Below are 16,679 nucleotides of genomic sequence, written 5' to 3'. Positions count from 1 at the left end.
GGACTTGGCTATGGTTTTGCAACAGCACGCTGCATCTTGTCTCAAATTGCAATTCTCTGCTGTTCCCAAATAAACCCACTTTTGCTGGCAAAATAACGATTTTATTTTTAAGGTAAATAAGGTACTCAATGTGTGTATCCTGGTGTGTGGCCAATTACCGCATGCCCTGCTGCTCACACCGCACTCCCTTCCAGCCACGATAGCAGTGACATTGAAACTCCACAGCCATCCTCATCCGATCCTCACGGGAGAGGGCACCTTGTAGGGTCAAGGGCCTGCCACCAGGAGGGAGCTGGATGGAGAAACTGGTGGGGTTGAGGAAGAGGAGGGCCTCAGGGTAGCTAGGGCGCCTGACACAGCGACCATGGCCTGAGCATAGGGCTTGACTGCACAGAAGAACCCCACTGGTCACGTTGAGGATGAAGGGCCCCAGGGTGGTGTCCACATACTCCTTGATGGCCTGGCATGATTCCTGAGTGGGGGGGAGGAACATCAGGGACACCATGATCACGCATGGGCCAATCTAGGGCATTGACTCACTCTTTTACCTGCTGGCCAACCAGGACTGCAGGGATAGAAAGGGTGGGCCAGGGTCTCCCCTCCCAGTCAGCCTGGCAGCCCCACCCCTGCCCGCAGCCCTCACCCCCATCCTGGGCCTGAGCTCACCTTGGTTCTTGTGTTCTCCCAGCTTACCCAGAGCACCACTCCTGCTGCCCCCTGGGCTGCACTTTCCCCTAGGCTGTGCTCCAGTTCGTCCTGGGGAAAGGGACAATATGGCTCTGAGGGGCCTTCCTCCCTCCCCTCAGCAGATTGCCATAACACCGCTGGATGGGACACATAACTCATAACCGCCGCCTGGGGCTGCTCTGTCCCTGGTGGCAAGAGGCAAGCCTGTCCTCCCTCTGGCCTGTGAGTGCCACACAGCAGGTACTACATCTTTGTGTGATGAATGCTGAATTGCCTCTACCGAGCACAGAACTTGGCACACAGTAGGAGCTCAAGGAATGGAAAATAATGGATAAAAGTGCCCCAAGGCTGTGGGCCTCACTTATTAGACCTAATGCCCGACAAGATAGGTTACAAGGTGGGTGGGGTCACAGGAGACTCACCAGGGGCAGAACGCGGTTCGTGTTGTCATAGAAGATCTGAGCATAGGGCAGCACTGGCAGATAGGGGTCCCCAACATCCTCAGCCACACGGAATGCCTCACCTACACGGTGCCGCACATACATCTGTCCCTTCCCTGTGCCCTCCAGCTCTGTGGGCAAGTAGATGCTGGGGTAGAGGGCACGGCTCTGGCGCCATAGCCATCCCAGTTGGTCATTCTGGGCACCAATACCTGGTGGGCACTCGCCTGTATAGTTGGGGCTTAGAAAATCATAGTTATAGCAGTCGGGGAAGCCATAGAAGCCCCAGAGGCCACGAGGCCTCAGTGCTTGGCCCAGCTTGAGGGTGCCTGCCATCCAGGCCTGTGCAGCTTTCTGGAACTGGTCCCGAGCTGCTGCCTCCACCCGAGTAGCTGGCCAGTCCGGATGCTGCCCCCGTACCAGTGCCCGTGAGTGCTGCCGGTAAATGTCCTTGCTGTCCCAGTTGAAGGCCCAGCGTGGGCGCCATGCCTCCCAGTCGATGACCGCCAGTCCTGAGAAGTCAGACTCAGGTATGGCAGCCTGAATATCCTGGAATGAGTGGACCAGGTGGGTATCCAGGCTGGCATTCTGGGGCAGGCCACCAAACACAGGCTCCCCAGCAGATGTGTAATATGGGTAGGTGCCCAGCTGGTAGCTGTAGAAAATGGTCATGTCGGGACCACGGAAGGTCTGCCCTGGGTTGGCCACCACATCGAAGACACTGACATCCACATCCACGCCATATTTCTCCAGGCACCACTGGGTGTTTGCGTTCCAGATGGTGGTGAAGGGCTGGTTGGGTACCACGGAGCTCCTGGAGCCTTGGGCCGTGCCGAGCAAGGTCAGGAAGAGGGCATAGGTGGGAAGCAGATGGACTGCCATGGCAGAGGATGAGCCTAGGGAAACCTGGCCAGGGGAGGCAAAGCTGAGAGCGGGTTCTGAACTCTCTGACTCCCTACTCAGAAAAGGCCAGCCAAGCCCCTTGCTCATTAATCCACCCCAGCTCCAGCTTTAGGTAAACATTGACCTTGGCTCAGGGCTCAGGGAGGTCAGAGGGCAAAGGAAAGGCACGGAGGGGGTGCATATCTGAGTTGCCTCTAGGATGGGGCCTCTGCCCTCTTGTCTCCCACAGACTTTGTCAGGCTTTGTGTGTGTGTAGGGTGTGCCTAAGCTAACCAATCCCCTTCCCCGGGGTGTTGCGGAGGTAGGGTGGGGGGGGGGGGAGCGACAGAAGCTATGACTTCTGTTTTGAGAAGAGCTGCTGAGAGCCAGGCCCTCAACCCCCAGGCTGACCTGACTGACGGAGGATCCTTTCCTGTCTCGTCCCCTAGGAATCCTGGCCAGCCACTGGAGGAAGAGATGCTCAGCGACCAACGACAGGTCAGCCCAACCCTCCAGGATACCCGCCAGTCTGCCCACTTGTCCCCGCTGACCTCAGGGCTGAAGGGCCTCATCCTCCACATTTCCTGACCCCAGAGTGAGGGCCTAGGCAGGGCTCAGCAAGATTCTGTTCCTCAACTCTGGCCCCAGCAGCACCAGACTCTGGGAGGAAGCTGCTGCTGGAAACTCTGAGCTTTTGTCAGGGGGTCACCCCACCCAGTCTGGGGGCGGGCTGAGGGGCAGGCCTGGGGCCGGAGGGCTGGGCCAGGCAGCGGAGCCACCTAGCATCCCTAACAAAGTGCCTTGTTAGGAGGTGGGGCTGGGCCGGAAGCGGCCCTGCCCACACGGTCAGTCAACACCTCCACTGGGCTTTGTGGCTTTATTTGGGTTGGGGTTCGAGTGGGGGTGGCAGCAATGCAGGGGGCCTGCCTGGGTGGCAGACCCTGCTGGACAGGCCTGTTTGTGATACTGGCATCTGGGATCCTTGGTACTGGAGATGGAGGGAGCATACTCTTGTGCAGGGGTGCCTTAGGACATTTGTGGGGCTCGGGTACTTTCGACTTTCTGGGCCCCTTCCTCAAAACATTAAAGAGTACATTTTATAGCTATGCTGGTACAAAGACAAATGCAATCCAGACTGAGGTCATTATCATATATTCATTATAAATCTGTATCTTCCTCTGATTAAAAAAGTGAAGACCTTTTTTAGGCCCCAGGCCCAACACTGACTATGCCCAGGGGGTAAGTCACCTGTGCTTTTGGGACAAGTGTGAAAGGCACTGTGTCTGTGAAGTTGGGCTGGTCACTGAGCGCATCCTTGTGAAGCCCTGCTCAGCTTTGCTCTAGGCTTTTGTGCAAGCTCCAGTAGAGCATGTCTGTGCAAACATGGGATCCAGTGAGACTGGCAGTGAGACTCCGGTCTTGTGACTATGAGACCCCATGTTTGTGTGACCATGGGTGTGTCAGTGACCACATGCTTGTTCATTCTTTTATGATTTCATTTGTTTGCTGATTCAGAAGCTGGTTCTTGAGACCTGCTAGGTGCCCACACCCAGGTTTACCTGCCAGGGTGGAAGGAAACATCATGTTCCTGGTCCAGGTGAAAGTGCTACCTGACTCTATGACCCAGTCTGAGCCTGAGCCAGTGCGCCCCCTGACACAGTGGTCAATGAGTCAGTCACATAGCTTGCGGTCATCTGGACTTGGTCCTCCAGGCTAGGATGGAGAAGCTGACTGCGTTGAAGCAGGAGGACCCAAGCACAGGATCACCACAGAGGTGGTGGCTACTGATCCTGTTCACAAAGTAGAGTCCCAGATTGATGACCATTAGGCTCAGAGAGCCTGGCACAACTCCCAAGGGCTGAGCGGACAGAACATCAAGATAGCCCTGACTCCCTCTCTTGAGGGTTCATGCTACCTTCTGGTGCCCCCAGAAACCTAGTGCCATGATTGGCACAATCCAGCCAACCACTGGGCTGGCATTCTCTATCTGGATTCAGTTTAGCAGAGAATCTCTAATGGTGGAACAGTAGGAAGATGCTGGGGCACCTGAAGTTCTCCCCAACCTGAGGGCCCTGCCCCTGCTGAGCTGGTCTGCCCGGAATGGTCCAAGTGCTGTGTGTGTCTGGGGTCAGTCCACCTTCGTGGTCCAGCCCTGCCTGCTCTCTCTGGTTGCGTGCCTACCCCGGGTCTGAGCCACCTTGCTTCCTGTTACTCTCACCCACCCATCCACAGCTGTGGAGGTCCCTGCACCTTCCACAAGACTGTCTTCCAGGTCCTCCTGGAAGGTAATGTTATCACAGGTTTGCACGGAGGGGGCCACAGCTAGATGGGTACAGGTCACAGATGTTGGGGGGAGGAAACCGTTGTGTAAGATCATGTGTGGGGGAAATCTCAGCTTTGCATAGGTATGAAAAATTCCTAGCTAGATGGGAAGTCACAGAGGTCGGGTATTACAGATGTGGTAGGGTAGTTCACAGGTGTGTTTGAGGGTCACAGCTGGGTAGGGGAAGTCAGAGGTGCGAGGGCAGTAAGTCACAGCTTCTTCCTTGACCTATTTTTCCTTGACCAATATTTTCATCTTCTGCCCAGCAGGCTTCTCCCCACCATGGCCATGAGCAGCTGGGCACCCCTCCTCCACCGTGAACTGACACTGCCTTCCCGATGCTACCACCCAGCCCCTTCCCTCCATTCTCTGCCATCACCAGCCAGAGGGACGAGGATCACTTTACAACCTGAGCTGACATCAGTTTGGTGTGGCTCGCTTCTCCAGGCTCTGCTCCCCCGAGCACATCTGACTTGGCCTTTGCATCTAGTGTGCACCCCCTTGAGGACAGCACTCTTTCCTGGTGTGGCTCACAGATGCAGCCTAGCACCGGCATGTGTGTTTACTGTGTGTTTACTGCACAGGTGAGATGGTCACCGCCATCAGGCAAGGTCAGGCGTACACCCCACCCCACCTGCAGTAACCCCTTGGCCACCCCGCAGCCTCAGATTGCCAAGTCCCAGCTGTGTTCTGACTTTCTCCAGTCTTTGCCCTCACTTTATCTCTACTATCAAGCTTCCGCTTCCACTTTCAAAACTCAGTGTAGAAAGCACTTCCTTGAGGATACCTCCTTTGAGTCCTTGTGGCTGGAATGCCCCCTTCACCACTTGGCTGATTCTGGAGTGTGTCTCCTCACCTTCAGTGTATGCTGAGGGCAGGGCTGGCGTCATCACTAACACAAAGGGACCCCAAGTGTGGGTCTGATGGCTGAGAAGAGGAGCAGAGACCCTCTGCTCCCAGAGACCAGGTAACTTCAAAAGCAGGGGAGTGAAGCAGGCCAGAGCTAATCTGATTACTCCAACAGTTAGCCCTCTCCCCTGGGACAACTAGGGATAAGCCACATTCTCCCATGGCCAGGACAGGGCTGACCTCTGAGGATGTCTCTGTTCCCAGACTCAAGATGCCTCCCTCTCGTGCCACTGTGCATCTTTGCAGCGGGACAGGGACGAGGTCCCAAACCCCAGTGGAGGACTGTGACCCAGCTGGGGAGAGGAATGTATGGCTGGAGTCCACTGCCCCTGGGAGCTGGGAGTGGAGGAGACGCCCCTGCCTGTGGGAACAGTAGGGAGGGGTGGTCTGGCTCCTTGCCCAGCCAGGGAATATCAAATACCTACTTCCCCTTTCTCCCTGGATGGGCAACGTGAGGTGAGTGGCACTGGCCCAGCTAGGGACCCAGGGGCAAGTGGGCGAGCACAATGGGTCTGGTTCCTCACAGAATGTTGGGCGCAACTGCTTTCTTATCAATATGGAGAAAGCAAGGTCCTTGGTGTTGGGGTGCAATGTGAATCCTTCTGTTACCAGTGGCCCCTGCCCCAGCAGAGCAGCTGCAGAACTGGCAGCTCTGGGCCTCCGGGTTCCATGGACTGCATATAACAAATAAGATGTCCCCAGCAGAGTCTCACAGGGACAGAGCTGAGCTCAAACCTGAGAGACCCCGAGTCTCTCTCACGTGTCCTGGCCTAGGTAGGTGTAGATAGTCCAAGCACAGAAGCAGTTGTTTTATATTTAATTTACAAAAGAGACCCCAAAATAATAATAATAAACTATTCAGGGGCAGGAGAGTAGGGTCAGGTCCTCTCTGGCCCGGCTGTGCCCCTCTTCCTCTCAGGCTGGGAGAGAAGGGGCCTCTCAGGGGACTGCCCCTCCCCCTTAGAACAGGGGGGTGAGAGCTGGTATGGACACCCTGCTGGGGATCCCAGGGGCTCTGCCCCCCGCCCGTCCCAGGCTCCAGTTTGTCCACCCCTCGCAGGCTCCTAAAGGCCTAGCAGAGCTCTTGTGGCAGAGGCCAGCTTGCCTGGCAGCCAGGTGAGAGACCTCTATGAAGTCCAGGTGAGCACCAGGGCTGCCAAAGCCAGCGGGCCGGTGAGGTGGGACCCAGCCCAGGCCCCCCGGGCACCCCCAGCTGCCCGTGTATGGTCCCACTGGCATTGCTCGCCACCCCAGCCTAAGTAGCACTGGCAGCGGAAGTGTGTCTGCAGGTGGTTGAGATCAGCCCAGCTGAGCTCGCCCTCTGGTCGAAGCTGGGGCTCACCAGGTACGTGGCTAGGCACCAGGCGGAAGCTGCTGGCACTGAGGTGCAGAAAGGTATTGGCGCTGGGGTCACGGCGTACGCAGCGCCCGTGGCCATGGCACTGTGCCCAACTGCAATACTGGGCGGCCCAGGACACGTTGACTACGTAGGGAACCAGCAGCCGCTTCAGGTAATCCTTGAGGTACTGGCAGGTCTCCTGGGGGCAAAGGCCAGGGATCAGAGTCAGCCACCTCAGCCCACAGGCCCAGATGGACATTCTGTGTTCATACTGCAAGGTCTGTACTTTCTTTTAATAGTGTCCACCTGTGTACGTGTACAGGCATGTTTGAGCCCTACTGTCCCTGTCCCTGCAGAGAAGGGAGGAGGGGACGGGGATAAGCCCAGCAGGGGAAGAGGGAAGTGCGGGGGGGGGGGGGGGGGGGGGGGGGGGGGCGCGGGAGGGGGGAGTTAAGGGGGTAAGGGTGGAACTCAAAGGCTGTTCAGGATACCATGACTCTTTTCCTGGGACTAGGGGAAGAACGCTTTCTTCTCTGTTGGGATCAGAGATGCCTGGGTGTGAGACAGGCAAGGGACCCAGACTAGGTTGGTTTGCCCACCTTAAGGTGGGCAGCCCAAAGCTGCACCTGTCTGTCTGCCTCCTGCAGACTCCACTCTGGCAGGCTGGTGGAGTGGGGGTTCTTACTCACCGTGCTAGTGGTGTAGCCTGCGTCGCCCCAGAGGATGACCCCGGCCGCGCCCAGGGCTGCACTCTCACCAATGGTGGAGATGAGATCCATCTGTGTGGGAGGAGGAAGAGAGTCAATGGGGAAGACTGAGACTACAGGGTGAGGACAAGACAGGCTGGATAGGCCCCAACCCTGTTCTGACTTGCTGATCCCTCAGCCCAGTACCCCTCCCCAGCCTAAGGCAAAGGTTGTTACATTTTCTCATTAGATGTGCAAGCCATTTGCTTCCGTACTTTGGCTTCCATTTCTCAAGCCAATGGCCCACTTGAATCTAGGATGTATCTATCAGGATGAACTCCAAAGTCAGAATGCCTAGTCCCAAGTCCCTGCTCTGCCTCGGGTGTGCTGGGAAGCTTTGAGCAAATTTCTCAGTCTCTCTGGATTTCAATTTTCTTACCCACAAAATGGAGAGACCTACTCTGCCACCCTTTCACAGGGTCCCAGAGAGAATGACGGGAGGGAATTTAGGGCAGCTAGTCAGCTAGGGGGCAGGAGGCCCCCTGCTATCCCAAACCTGCAGTGGTTCCCTGGGGAAGAAGGCAGGACCCAGGAAGGCACGTACCTCGCTAAGGCCTGTGAGCCTGCGGCTATAGGTGGGTCGTGTGAAGACGTAGACAGGGAGCGCATGGTTGGCGTGGTGGGTGTGAGCCACGCGAAGGGCCTCCTGAACTCGGAAGCTGACAAAGTTGCGGCCATGGGTGGAGGACGCAAGCGTCTCGTCCAGGTAAACAGAAGGGAAGAGGGCTGTGCTCTCGGCCCAGAGCCAGGCCAGCTGATCATTCCGGGAGACCTCAACGTCAGGGCAGCGGCCGGTGTAGGTCTCCCAGTTCTGCACATAGTCGTGGTTGTAACAGTCGGGGAAGAGGTAGAAGCCCCAGAGGTGCCGTGGCCGAACTGCCTTGACGAAGCGCAGTGTCTCCAGCATGAACTGCCGGGCAGCAAACTCAAACTCGTACTGCGCCTGCTTCACCACACGGTCTGCAGGCCAGTCAGGGTGGCGAACGGCCACCAGCTGGCGCGATGACTGGCGGTATATGTCCTTATCCTGCCAATTGCGCACCCACACAGGCCGCCAGTCCTCCCAGTCGATGACTGCCAGGCCTGCAGGCTCCTGCGAACGAATGTAGTGCTCCACATGTTCCTGCAGCATCTTCAGATGTGCCCAGAGGCTGCCATTCTGTGGCACGCCACCATGCACAGACCTCCCCACTGAACTGAAGCGTGGATACAGGCCCAGCCGGTCATGGTAGAAGATGGTGATGTTCTGGTTCACAAAACCCTCATTGGGTGAGGCCTGCACATCAAAGGCCTTCAGGTCCAGTGGTACCTTGAGACGAGGGCCACAGTCTTGTGTGGGCACATCCCATGCTACCACAAAGGGCCGGCCGGTAAAGATGGGTGGTGCTGTGGGTTTGAGCTGGGCGGCCCATGCCACCACCACCAGGGCCAGGGTGAGGGCAGGGCCCAGGCCTGCCCACATGCTGGGGGCTGCAGGGAGACGGTGGTGTCACCTGCCTGACACCAGCTCAGGAACTGGGGGAAAGATGGGAGAGAGCAAGTCAGTCTACAGAATCCTGGAGGTGCCCACCCCAAACCCATTCACACCCCCAAAACCCAAGCTGTGTGGGGCACTGTGCCCAGTTAGGGGACTGTAACAGGTCTGAGAGACCACAGACCACTGAGAAGGCAAGACACCCTGGGAACTCACTGCCAGGAACATAGGGCTCCTTCCTGGAGCAGGTGGCTTATGGCTGGGCAGAGACCTCTGGTAGATCTGTGGGTCTGAGAATTGGCAGGCTGAGCTATGGACTCGCTGCTCAGAAATACAGATGCCTGCACGCCGCCCAACAACACACGGTTTCAGAGAGCCCCAAACCCAAGGCCCACTCTGTGCCCCGTGAAGAACTCCTGATCTGGAGAAATGCTAGCAGCTCAAGCAGCCACCAGGAAGCTGGAAGACAGCCGCAGAGCTGGTATCTGTGCAGCACCCGCCTGGCGGGAGAGCGAGGCTCAGGACTTTGTCTCAGGCGCAGACATTCTCTCCCAAGCTCGGTGGAGGCCCCACCGGGACAAAGGGGCGGCAGACCTCCCATGGCGGCGCGGGCGACCGGCCCTTCCCTCCGCAGCCACCGGGAATGCGCGCGCCCGCTCGCCCGGCGGGTCCAGGGAGGAGCTCACTTCTCCTGGCCTTTGTGCGGGACCCCGCCCCCGCCCCGCACGTGGGGCCTGAGCCGGGCCGGGTGGGGGGTGGGGTCCCTGGGCCGCCCCGCTGGGCGCATCCCCGAGGGTCCAAACCCAGCCTACGGGGAGAGCCGCTAGGCTTGCACCGTTCGCCCTCACCTCGCGCGGGGCGCCGCCGGGACCCGCGCCACGGCCACCGCCATCCCCGACCCAGCCCGGCCCGCTCCGGCCGCTCGCCTAGGCGCGGCCCCGGCTCGGCGCCTCTGCTGCTCCGCCCCCCCACCCCAGCCCAGCCCGCGGGCCCTTTAAGAATCCAGCGTGGAGGTGGGCCCCGGGCAGGACTTGCGGCGGCGGCGGGGAGGTGGGCCTCACTTTCGCGCAGCCAGTGCCGCCTTTAGGCCTCCAGGGTCCCCAGATCCTTCGCCGAGGAATGTGGCCACCCATCTGGGGCCGTGAGGCCCCTCTAACGGGGCCTTCTTCTGGAGTCTCAGGCGCGAGCTCCAGTCAGCCCAAGATTTCCTCCCCCACCAGCCCGCGGCCGGTGGTACAGTCCTCCGCTCGGCCGCGCGACCAGCCAGCTTAAAGGGACAGCATCCGGGACGCGAGTCGCGGAGGCAATAAAGAAGGCGGTGTTCCTCCGCCCGTCCATAAGGTGGTGCTGCGGCACCCGGGGCCTTGGCTGGGGGCAGCCCAGGATCTGGCCCTGTACCCGCGAGTGTAGCTTCCAGCCCTGGGCCGTAGTTTGGAGAGAGAGACGGTGACCAGAGCCGACCTCGGGCCTCCCTGGACAGTACCGCCAGGTCCCTACGGATCAGGGCTCCCCTCCCCCCGTCCCAGTCTGAAGGGAAGCCCCGCCCCCTGCCCGACTGGGAGAAAGGGGGCCAAGCTCCTACCGTTTAGCCCTCGCCGGGCTGGGCGGAGGCAGTGGTTGTCTTGGCAACACGAGCTTTGAGTCGCAGCTTGGCCGGCCCCGCTGGGGGCCGGTAGGCCCGCTGTAAGCCCAGCGGGCCCTGGGGGTAGGAGCCCCCCAGGCCTTATTTCAACTCTGAGAAGGCTGCTGCGGTTGCAGAAGTGCCCGCCCGACAGCAGAGAAATTGGCCTGGCTAGAGGGGCTTCCCCGAATCTCCACCCGCTATCAGGAGCCCTTTCGCCCCACGAGCCCCTCCTGCTGAGGAGCAGGCTTGGAGCTGGACCGGGCCTCCCTGCCTCTTCCTAGATCCTCTCCGCCGAACCCCGTACAGGACTCAGCTCCCCAAAGGGCCTGGGTCTGCACCAGCAGCCCATTCCCGTCCGCGTGCCAGGGACAGGAGAGAGGTAGAGCTCCTGCGAGCGGATCTACGGGTTGCAGGCCAGTCGCCTGCACTGGGCTCACCTGTGTGGGAGCCCGTGGGCCCAGTAGGTCGGCGGCCTCCCTCCTTCCCTGGGTGAGCCTCTCCAGCTAAGCTACTCGCACCAGCTGCTGCCCGCCGCCGGGTAGCCCGCCGGCGACTTGATAAACCCCATCCCCTCCCACCCGCTCCCGCCTCCCACCCCAGCCCTTTTTCCTCACTTCCTGCTGCCCCTCTGAGAGGAAAGGGCCAGGAACCAGCGCGGGGGAAGGGACCGCCTTGACCCTGTTTCCCTCCGGCTTGCCCTGCTGGCTGGCTGCCTTCCCCCCTCCTCCCCCAGTATGCCCTGGCCCTGCGAACTGCACCAGGTGACAGGAAGGCTGTGGGACTTGGCTCAGGTGACAGCCTGCGCCATGCCGGCAGCTTCCTGACCCTGAGAGCTCTTCTCCTTAACCTTCCCTTGGGATTGAGGCCCATCCTCAAATCCAGTAGCCTGTGAGTGCAGGGGCCCCAGTGGTGGGATGCTTGCCTCAAGGTCCCCAAAAACAGGTGGTGAAGAAGGGAACTGGCTCTGAGGGGGTTTGGGGGAACTTCCAGGAGCTGACTCAATTTTTTTTCCACTGAGAGCGGAAGTATCCCAAGTGACAGATTGGACAATGTGTTGATGTGTGTGACTGTAGGGTTGGGGTGGGACAGGGGCTGGGAGGGGTCTATAGGCCTCCAGCTCTCTTGCCAGAGGACATTCCTGGGTGAACTTCACCAAGACACTGTAGAGCAGGGAGCTCATAACTGGTGAGAAAAGGGTTGTTTCCATAGGAAGAGGGTGCCTATAACAGGGCTGGCCCCAGAGAGAGCTGCAGCAGAGTCTCAGCAGACTGTTCCAGAGGGTTGGACAAGTATGCACATCCTCAAGTCACCCTGAGCTTACCTTGTCCACCCTACCAGCCCACCTCCTTGATACCCAGGGCCTCTGTCCTAACAGAAGGCTGCGGAAGACTGGGCAACTGGGGCAATTGGGTACATGCCTCAGAGTCTGTCCCTGAGGACCAAGGAGTCCAGGACATGGCAAGGGAGGGTGTGTCCCCATACCACTGTGCTAGCTCCACAAGGGACAGAAGCCTTGGAAACTGCGAGGGTGGGGGCCCCTGGGGAAACAAAGGCCAGACCAGACTGTCCCAGGGCAGGACACTTCCTCAGGCAGCCAGCAGGAAGGAAGTGAGCACAGCCCAGTGGAAGGGAGTGGAGGAGCACTGCCCTGACCCCCCATTGTTTCCAGCTTTGGGGTCAGCTGGGGCAGGCTGAACACAGGGAGTTCCCCCACACTGGGAGAGTGGTGATGGGAGATGGGATGCCATCTGGCATGGAAGAACCCTGGCCTTGGGGCGGTAAGGGGGATAACGGAGGATGACAGGCCTTATGTCTGGCATCTGATCAGGAAAGTGGGAAGGTGCCCAAAGAACTACAAAGGCTGCACAGGATGATCCTCCTCCGGATGTGACAAATTTAAGCCTCTAAAAGACTGGCAGGCCAACTCCCCAGACCCAGAAGCCTGTGTCCCTAAACTCCCTCTTTCCTAACGAGAAGAGGGCTGATGGCCAAGGGCTGAGCTGAGAAGCAGCCTTATAGCAGGGCCTGAGAGGTGCAGGCCAAATGTACACAGGGTGCAACTAGAGGTGAGAACACAGTGTTAGAAATGGAAACGTACTAGGTGGGTGAGTTTTGCATGATGGAATAGAAGCCCCAAGCCCACTCTCCTGGTGGAATTCACATGCAGTCCTGGGAGGAAGCAGGTGGGTTTGGGCTACATAGCCTGGCAGTAGGCCAAGGGCATGGTAGCACCCATCTGATTGCTGTCCACTTAAGATGGGTCTTGGCAGTCCATGGGGTTTGTGCTGTGACTTCATGTGAGGTCAGCTGGCATTGCTTGGGGCAGGGTAGCTGTTCGAGAACTACCTGGGGTGATGGTCTCACATCAGGTCTGGCAGGTGGGGCCAATCCCTAGTGAACCACCCCAAAGCCTTCCAATTCCTTCCAATAGTCCCCACCTATTAAACACAAGAGACAAGTTAGGGGCTTCCATTCTGAGGGGGCCTGCCCTGAGGGCTGTGAATACACTGCCACCTGCTGGTCACAGCTGGGATGACCACAGGCTGGGCTCAGGCTTACTGGGACTGAGCCTTGCTGATATACATGGGGGGCCATCAGAGTGGCCCAATCTAGACACTGGATGTCACAGCAGATGGCACTCTTGTATGCAGGGTCTACAAATAATTTTATTGAAACTAAACAAATAACACAACAGCTTACTTAGATTGGGGACCACCCTTCCCAAGCCATTTCCCAAACTCTTAAAAGCACAGAGCTTGCACAGTAAGGAATTAAAAAAAAAAGTCATTTTGATGTAGAAATCAGACTCTGCCCCAACATCATGGACTAGACTATTTACAAACTTTCACATTTTAAGTATTCCTTTATGGTTGATCTCTCCTTTATGTCTCTACCCAGGGGCTCTAGTACCTTCCGTTGACTGATCCTGAGGGATGGGTATACTGTAGGAAAAAGGGTGGTGGGCTCCTTACCGCTACTGGCACCAGCCCTAGCGTGCTGTCCCTCACCAAAGGGTGGCAGATGATCTCCTCCCAATAGCAGGGGTAGGTGTGTGTAGGTGTGTGTGTGTGTGTGTGTGTGTGTGTGTGTTGGGGGGGGGGGGCTGGCACAAAGGCAAGGAGGAATAGACAAAGTAGGTGGGTTGGGGCAATTCCCCATAGGCACAGGCATCATAGCCCTTCCTGATCCCGTCTGTCTTATGCCCTCTCAACTGTGTGTGTGTGTGTGGGGGGGGGGGGGGGGGCAACAGTAGTTGCAATGGGGGAGGGATCAGTCCAGCCCTGGGTGGAGGGAGAATCCTCCCCCACCAGTCCCATCTCCTATTAACAGCCAGAAAACTGTCCATCCATCTGAAGGTCGGAACAGATGAGCAGGCGGGCAGGAAGAATCAGGCTTGCACTGCCCTCTGCCTCTGTCCAACACAGAAGGAATCGAGGTAGCAAACGGCTGAAATGCTCCAACAAGGGGGTAAGGGAAATGAGGGAAAGGAAGTTCCCACTTGTGTATAGCTCCCACAGCCCAGGGGCTGGAAGAAGGCAGACCTTGCTTGTAAAGTGCTGTAGCCCCTAGCAGGGCTGGGCCCTAGGCAAGCTTGGAAGAAAGCAGGCCAGGCAAGGGTGCAGGAACCAGGCATTCCTGACCAGCATATGCCCTGCCACGCTCCTTATAGGGATTGCTGGGGAAGGTGGGCTGGTAACTCTGCCATAGCCCTCGCCAGCCACCAGCCACCTCTTGTCCACATACAAACCAACACCCAACCAATATTGCAGGACTGCCCTGCTCACAGCTGAAGTTTCCAGGCCAATGCAGTTTATTCAGGGTTGTGGCCCCAGCTTAGGTTCCTTAATGGAAGCCACACCTTGAGCCTGGGAGTTTCTTGATGGGGTAGGGAGTGCTTATGCCTGCCACTCCCCAGGCTCACACCTCATAGAGGATCACAGGAAAATCCACGTGGATGCGGGGAGGATCCAGCTTCACGATGCCCTGCCATGGAAACAGAGGCTTGTGAGGGCCAGCTCCTCCCCCAAAAAAGCCCCCACCATGACAGTAGACCCCATCTGGGTCTACTTCCATATACTCAACATAGGCTCTATGACCACTGCCCAGCCCCTCACCTGAGGAATCAGGTTCTTATGCACCCGTCTCAGCTTGGCCCGCTTCTGCCCGTTCTTGGTGACGATTGTCTCCTCGTAGAACTCATGAGCCAGATCCCCATCCTCGTCATAGAACATGGAGCTGTGTGGAAAGATAGGGAACGGGCTGGGCTGGAGCCCCATACCCGGTCATGGCAAATGACCAGACTACAGGGAAGTGTACCCATCACCAAATGGGGAGGAACAACGTTGGTGGGAGGAAGAGAGGATAATAAGCTGGAAGAAACCCTTGTTTAGGGCCTGGGTCTACTAGAAGCAAGTGGGGAGTGGGATGGTAGCCAGGACTACCCTCTCAGGCTCTAGGAAGAGAGATCATATCAGAGCACATTGCCAAGGCCAGTTCTCATCATTGGTTTGTTAAGCAAAAAGTAGCCACGTCAACATCAGGCCCTTGCCTTCACCCAGGACTTCTACAGTGGGTAGCATGATGACCTAGGCATGTGTCTCACTCCAGAAAATACTGCTGGCCTTGGGCCAACCTGAGATGGCAGCTGCCTGAGCTAGGAGGGAGCCTAAAGATAAAAAGGTTGAATCTTCCCCACCCACCCCAGGTGGCTGTTGTAGCCAAACTACCACGGTTGGCTCTTTCTAGTATCTACAGTCAAGTCTCCAGCATCACGAGTACCACTTCCCTGGGCCCAACAGGGGCAGGCCAATATAGTAGTCCATCTGGGCCCGTGGAAAAGATAGGGGAGGTCAGCACTCCAGATCTGGAGAACGTATCTGGGTGAGGGTCTTTTTACCTAGGCTCCATCCTCAACACTAGGATCCTACTTTCCTGGCTACTACCCTCAGAGACCCAACGCCATCACGGTGGGGTATGGAAACAGCCAAAATAGGGTTATTCCTCCTTCAGAAGAATTGGAGGAGACGGAGGCTAGGAGCCTTCAACTTTCATGCTGAGCTGGAAGGGATGAAAGGAAGAAATCCTGAAGTCTCAGGGAGGCTTTATCTCAGTTTTACCGTGCAGAGGGCCTGCCCATGGACAAGCCGCAGGCCCATTCTTCCCCTAGGGAGACCTTCAGAGCAGCCAGAGCACTGACTGCCCTGCTTTCCCCACCTCTTGATCCCACGGGGGCCCGAAACATGGGACTTTTCCTGGCTCGAACTGGAGATCCCTCTGACGTGGGGCGCCCCGCCGCCCGCCTGTTCTCCCCCGGGCGGAATCCGCACCCTTACCCGCGGCGCGTGAATACGAAGGGGGGCACGACTCGACCTCGCGGCCGCACCAAAGCTTGCTCAGCGACTGCCGACTCCGGGCCGCCGCCCCCCGCCGCCGAGGCGAAGGGCCACAGGCCCCGAGCTTTGGAGCCGCTGGCGCCCATGTCAGGGCCGCCGGCGCATGGCGAGCCCCGCGGCCGCTTTGCTCTCACAGGACAGTCGGCGCCGTCATGCCCTGCTTCGGCCTCCGCTGGCAGGCGCTGCCGCCGCCGCCGCCGCCGCCGCCGCCGCCGCCGCCGCCGCCGCCGCCTTCCGCAGGCTCCGCTGTCTCCACGGAAACCTCACTTCCGCTTCCGCACGCTCTGCACGCTGCCTTCTCTGATTGGCTGGCTCTCTCGTCGGTCCTCGGGGCGGGACCAATAGCCTTTTCAGAAGCTAGGCATCCCAGCAGGCACCGCGAAACGTCAGGTCCCAGCAGGCCACGCTCTGTTCAGCTGGGACAGCTCCCACCCTGTAAAGTGGACGCTGTGTCCTCCTGCTTTCTTCTTGTGTGGCGGCTCCGACGTCCTCCACCCGCAGAGGTCAGGTCCAGCGGGCCTGCCCAACCACCAGCTTCCCCGCAACCAGCACTTTAGGGCTGCCCCAGGCCAGGCGGCGCACTGCCCTCTGGACTCCCTTTTACTCCCACAGTTTCTGCAATCTACACTGTTGCATGTAGAGGAGAAACAAAACCTAAGGAAAATTAAGGAATTGGTCAAATGTATAGCTACGTTCAGTCTGAAGAACTTCAGTGTTCTTTACAAGCTCACTAGGAGGCATGCTTCACGAAGGCAAGAATTAACAGATGTCGGATCTTCGGTGCCATGAGCAGTATCTGGTCCACAGTAGTAGCTCAGTAAATATTTGGTGAAAACGCCTCCCACAGCTTGGGGTATATATA

At 58.2% G+C, this 16,679-nt stretch overlaps 3 protein-coding genes across 10 annotated transcripts; all 3 read right to left on the bottom strand.

The window, feature by feature from the left end:
* Positions 1 to 79: 79 nt before the first annotated feature.
* On the bottom strand, positions 80 to 2,713 carry HYAL1 (hyaluronidase 1). Of its 2 annotated transcripts, XM_072720957.1 has the most exons (5): positions 2,561 to 2,683; positions 2,421 to 2,474; positions 1,110 to 2,033; positions 667 to 756; positions 80 to 472 (listed from the first exon to the last, which is right to left on the bottom strand). In XM_072720957.1, the coding sequence occupies exons 1-5, from the start codon at positions 2,588 to 2,590 to the stop codon at positions 155 to 157; spliced, it is 1,416 nt and encodes a 471-aa protein (XP_072577058.1). In that variant the 5' UTR covers positions 2,591 to 2,683; the 3' UTR covers positions 80 to 154. The 2 variants fall into 2 exon arrangements, with proteins under 2 accessions (XP_072577058.1, XP_025843262.2); XM_025987477.2 differs by lacking the exon at positions 2,421 to 2,474 and having other exon boundaries at positions 2,561 to 2,713.
* A 3,331-nt stretch (positions 2,714 to 6,044) lies between these two features.
* Positions 6,045 to 11,154, bottom strand: HYAL2 (hyaluronidase 2). Of its 7 annotated transcripts, none has more exons than XM_025987454.2 (4): positions 10,383 to 11,154; positions 7,871 to 8,841; positions 7,270 to 7,359; positions 6,045 to 6,779 (listed from the first exon to the last, which is right to left on the bottom strand). In XM_025987454.2, the coding sequence occupies exons 2-4, from the start codon at positions 8,786 to 8,788 to the stop codon at positions 6,369 to 6,371; spliced, it is 1,419 nt and encodes a 472-aa protein (XP_025843239.1). In that variant the 5' UTR covers positions 8,789 to 8,841; positions 10,383 to 11,154; the 3' UTR covers positions 6,045 to 6,368. The 7 variants fall into 7 exon arrangements, with proteins under 7 accessions (XP_025843239.1, XP_025843223.1, XP_072577057.1 ...); XM_025987438.2 differs by having other exon boundaries at positions 10,862 to 11,154; XM_072720956.1 differs by having other exon boundaries at positions 11,039 to 11,099.
* A 1,916-nt stretch (positions 11,155 to 13,070) lies between these two features.
* TUSC2 (tumor suppressor 2, mitochondrial calcium regulator) lies at positions 13,071 to 16,090 on the bottom strand. The gene is made up of 3 exons (XM_025987424.2): positions 15,758 to 16,090; positions 14,540 to 14,660; positions 13,071 to 14,408 (listed from the first exon to the last, which is right to left on the bottom strand). Exons 1-3 carry the CDS (start codon positions 15,901 to 15,903, stop codon positions 14,343 to 14,345), a joined length of 333 nt encoding a protein of 110 aa, XP_025843209.1. The 5' UTR covers positions 15,904 to 16,090; the 3' UTR covers positions 13,071 to 14,342.
* Between the last annotated feature and the right edge of the window lie 589 nt (positions 16,091 to 16,679).

This window comes from Vulpes vulpes, chromosome 9 (genome assembly GCF_048418805.1).
Source record: "Vulpes vulpes isolate BD-2025 chromosome 9, VulVul3, whole genome shotgun sequence".
Taxonomy (NCBI): domain Eukaryota; kingdom Metazoa; phylum Chordata; class Mammalia; order Carnivora; family Canidae; genus Vulpes; species Vulpes vulpes.
This window is presented reverse-complemented; position numbering and strand designations above follow the sequence as displayed.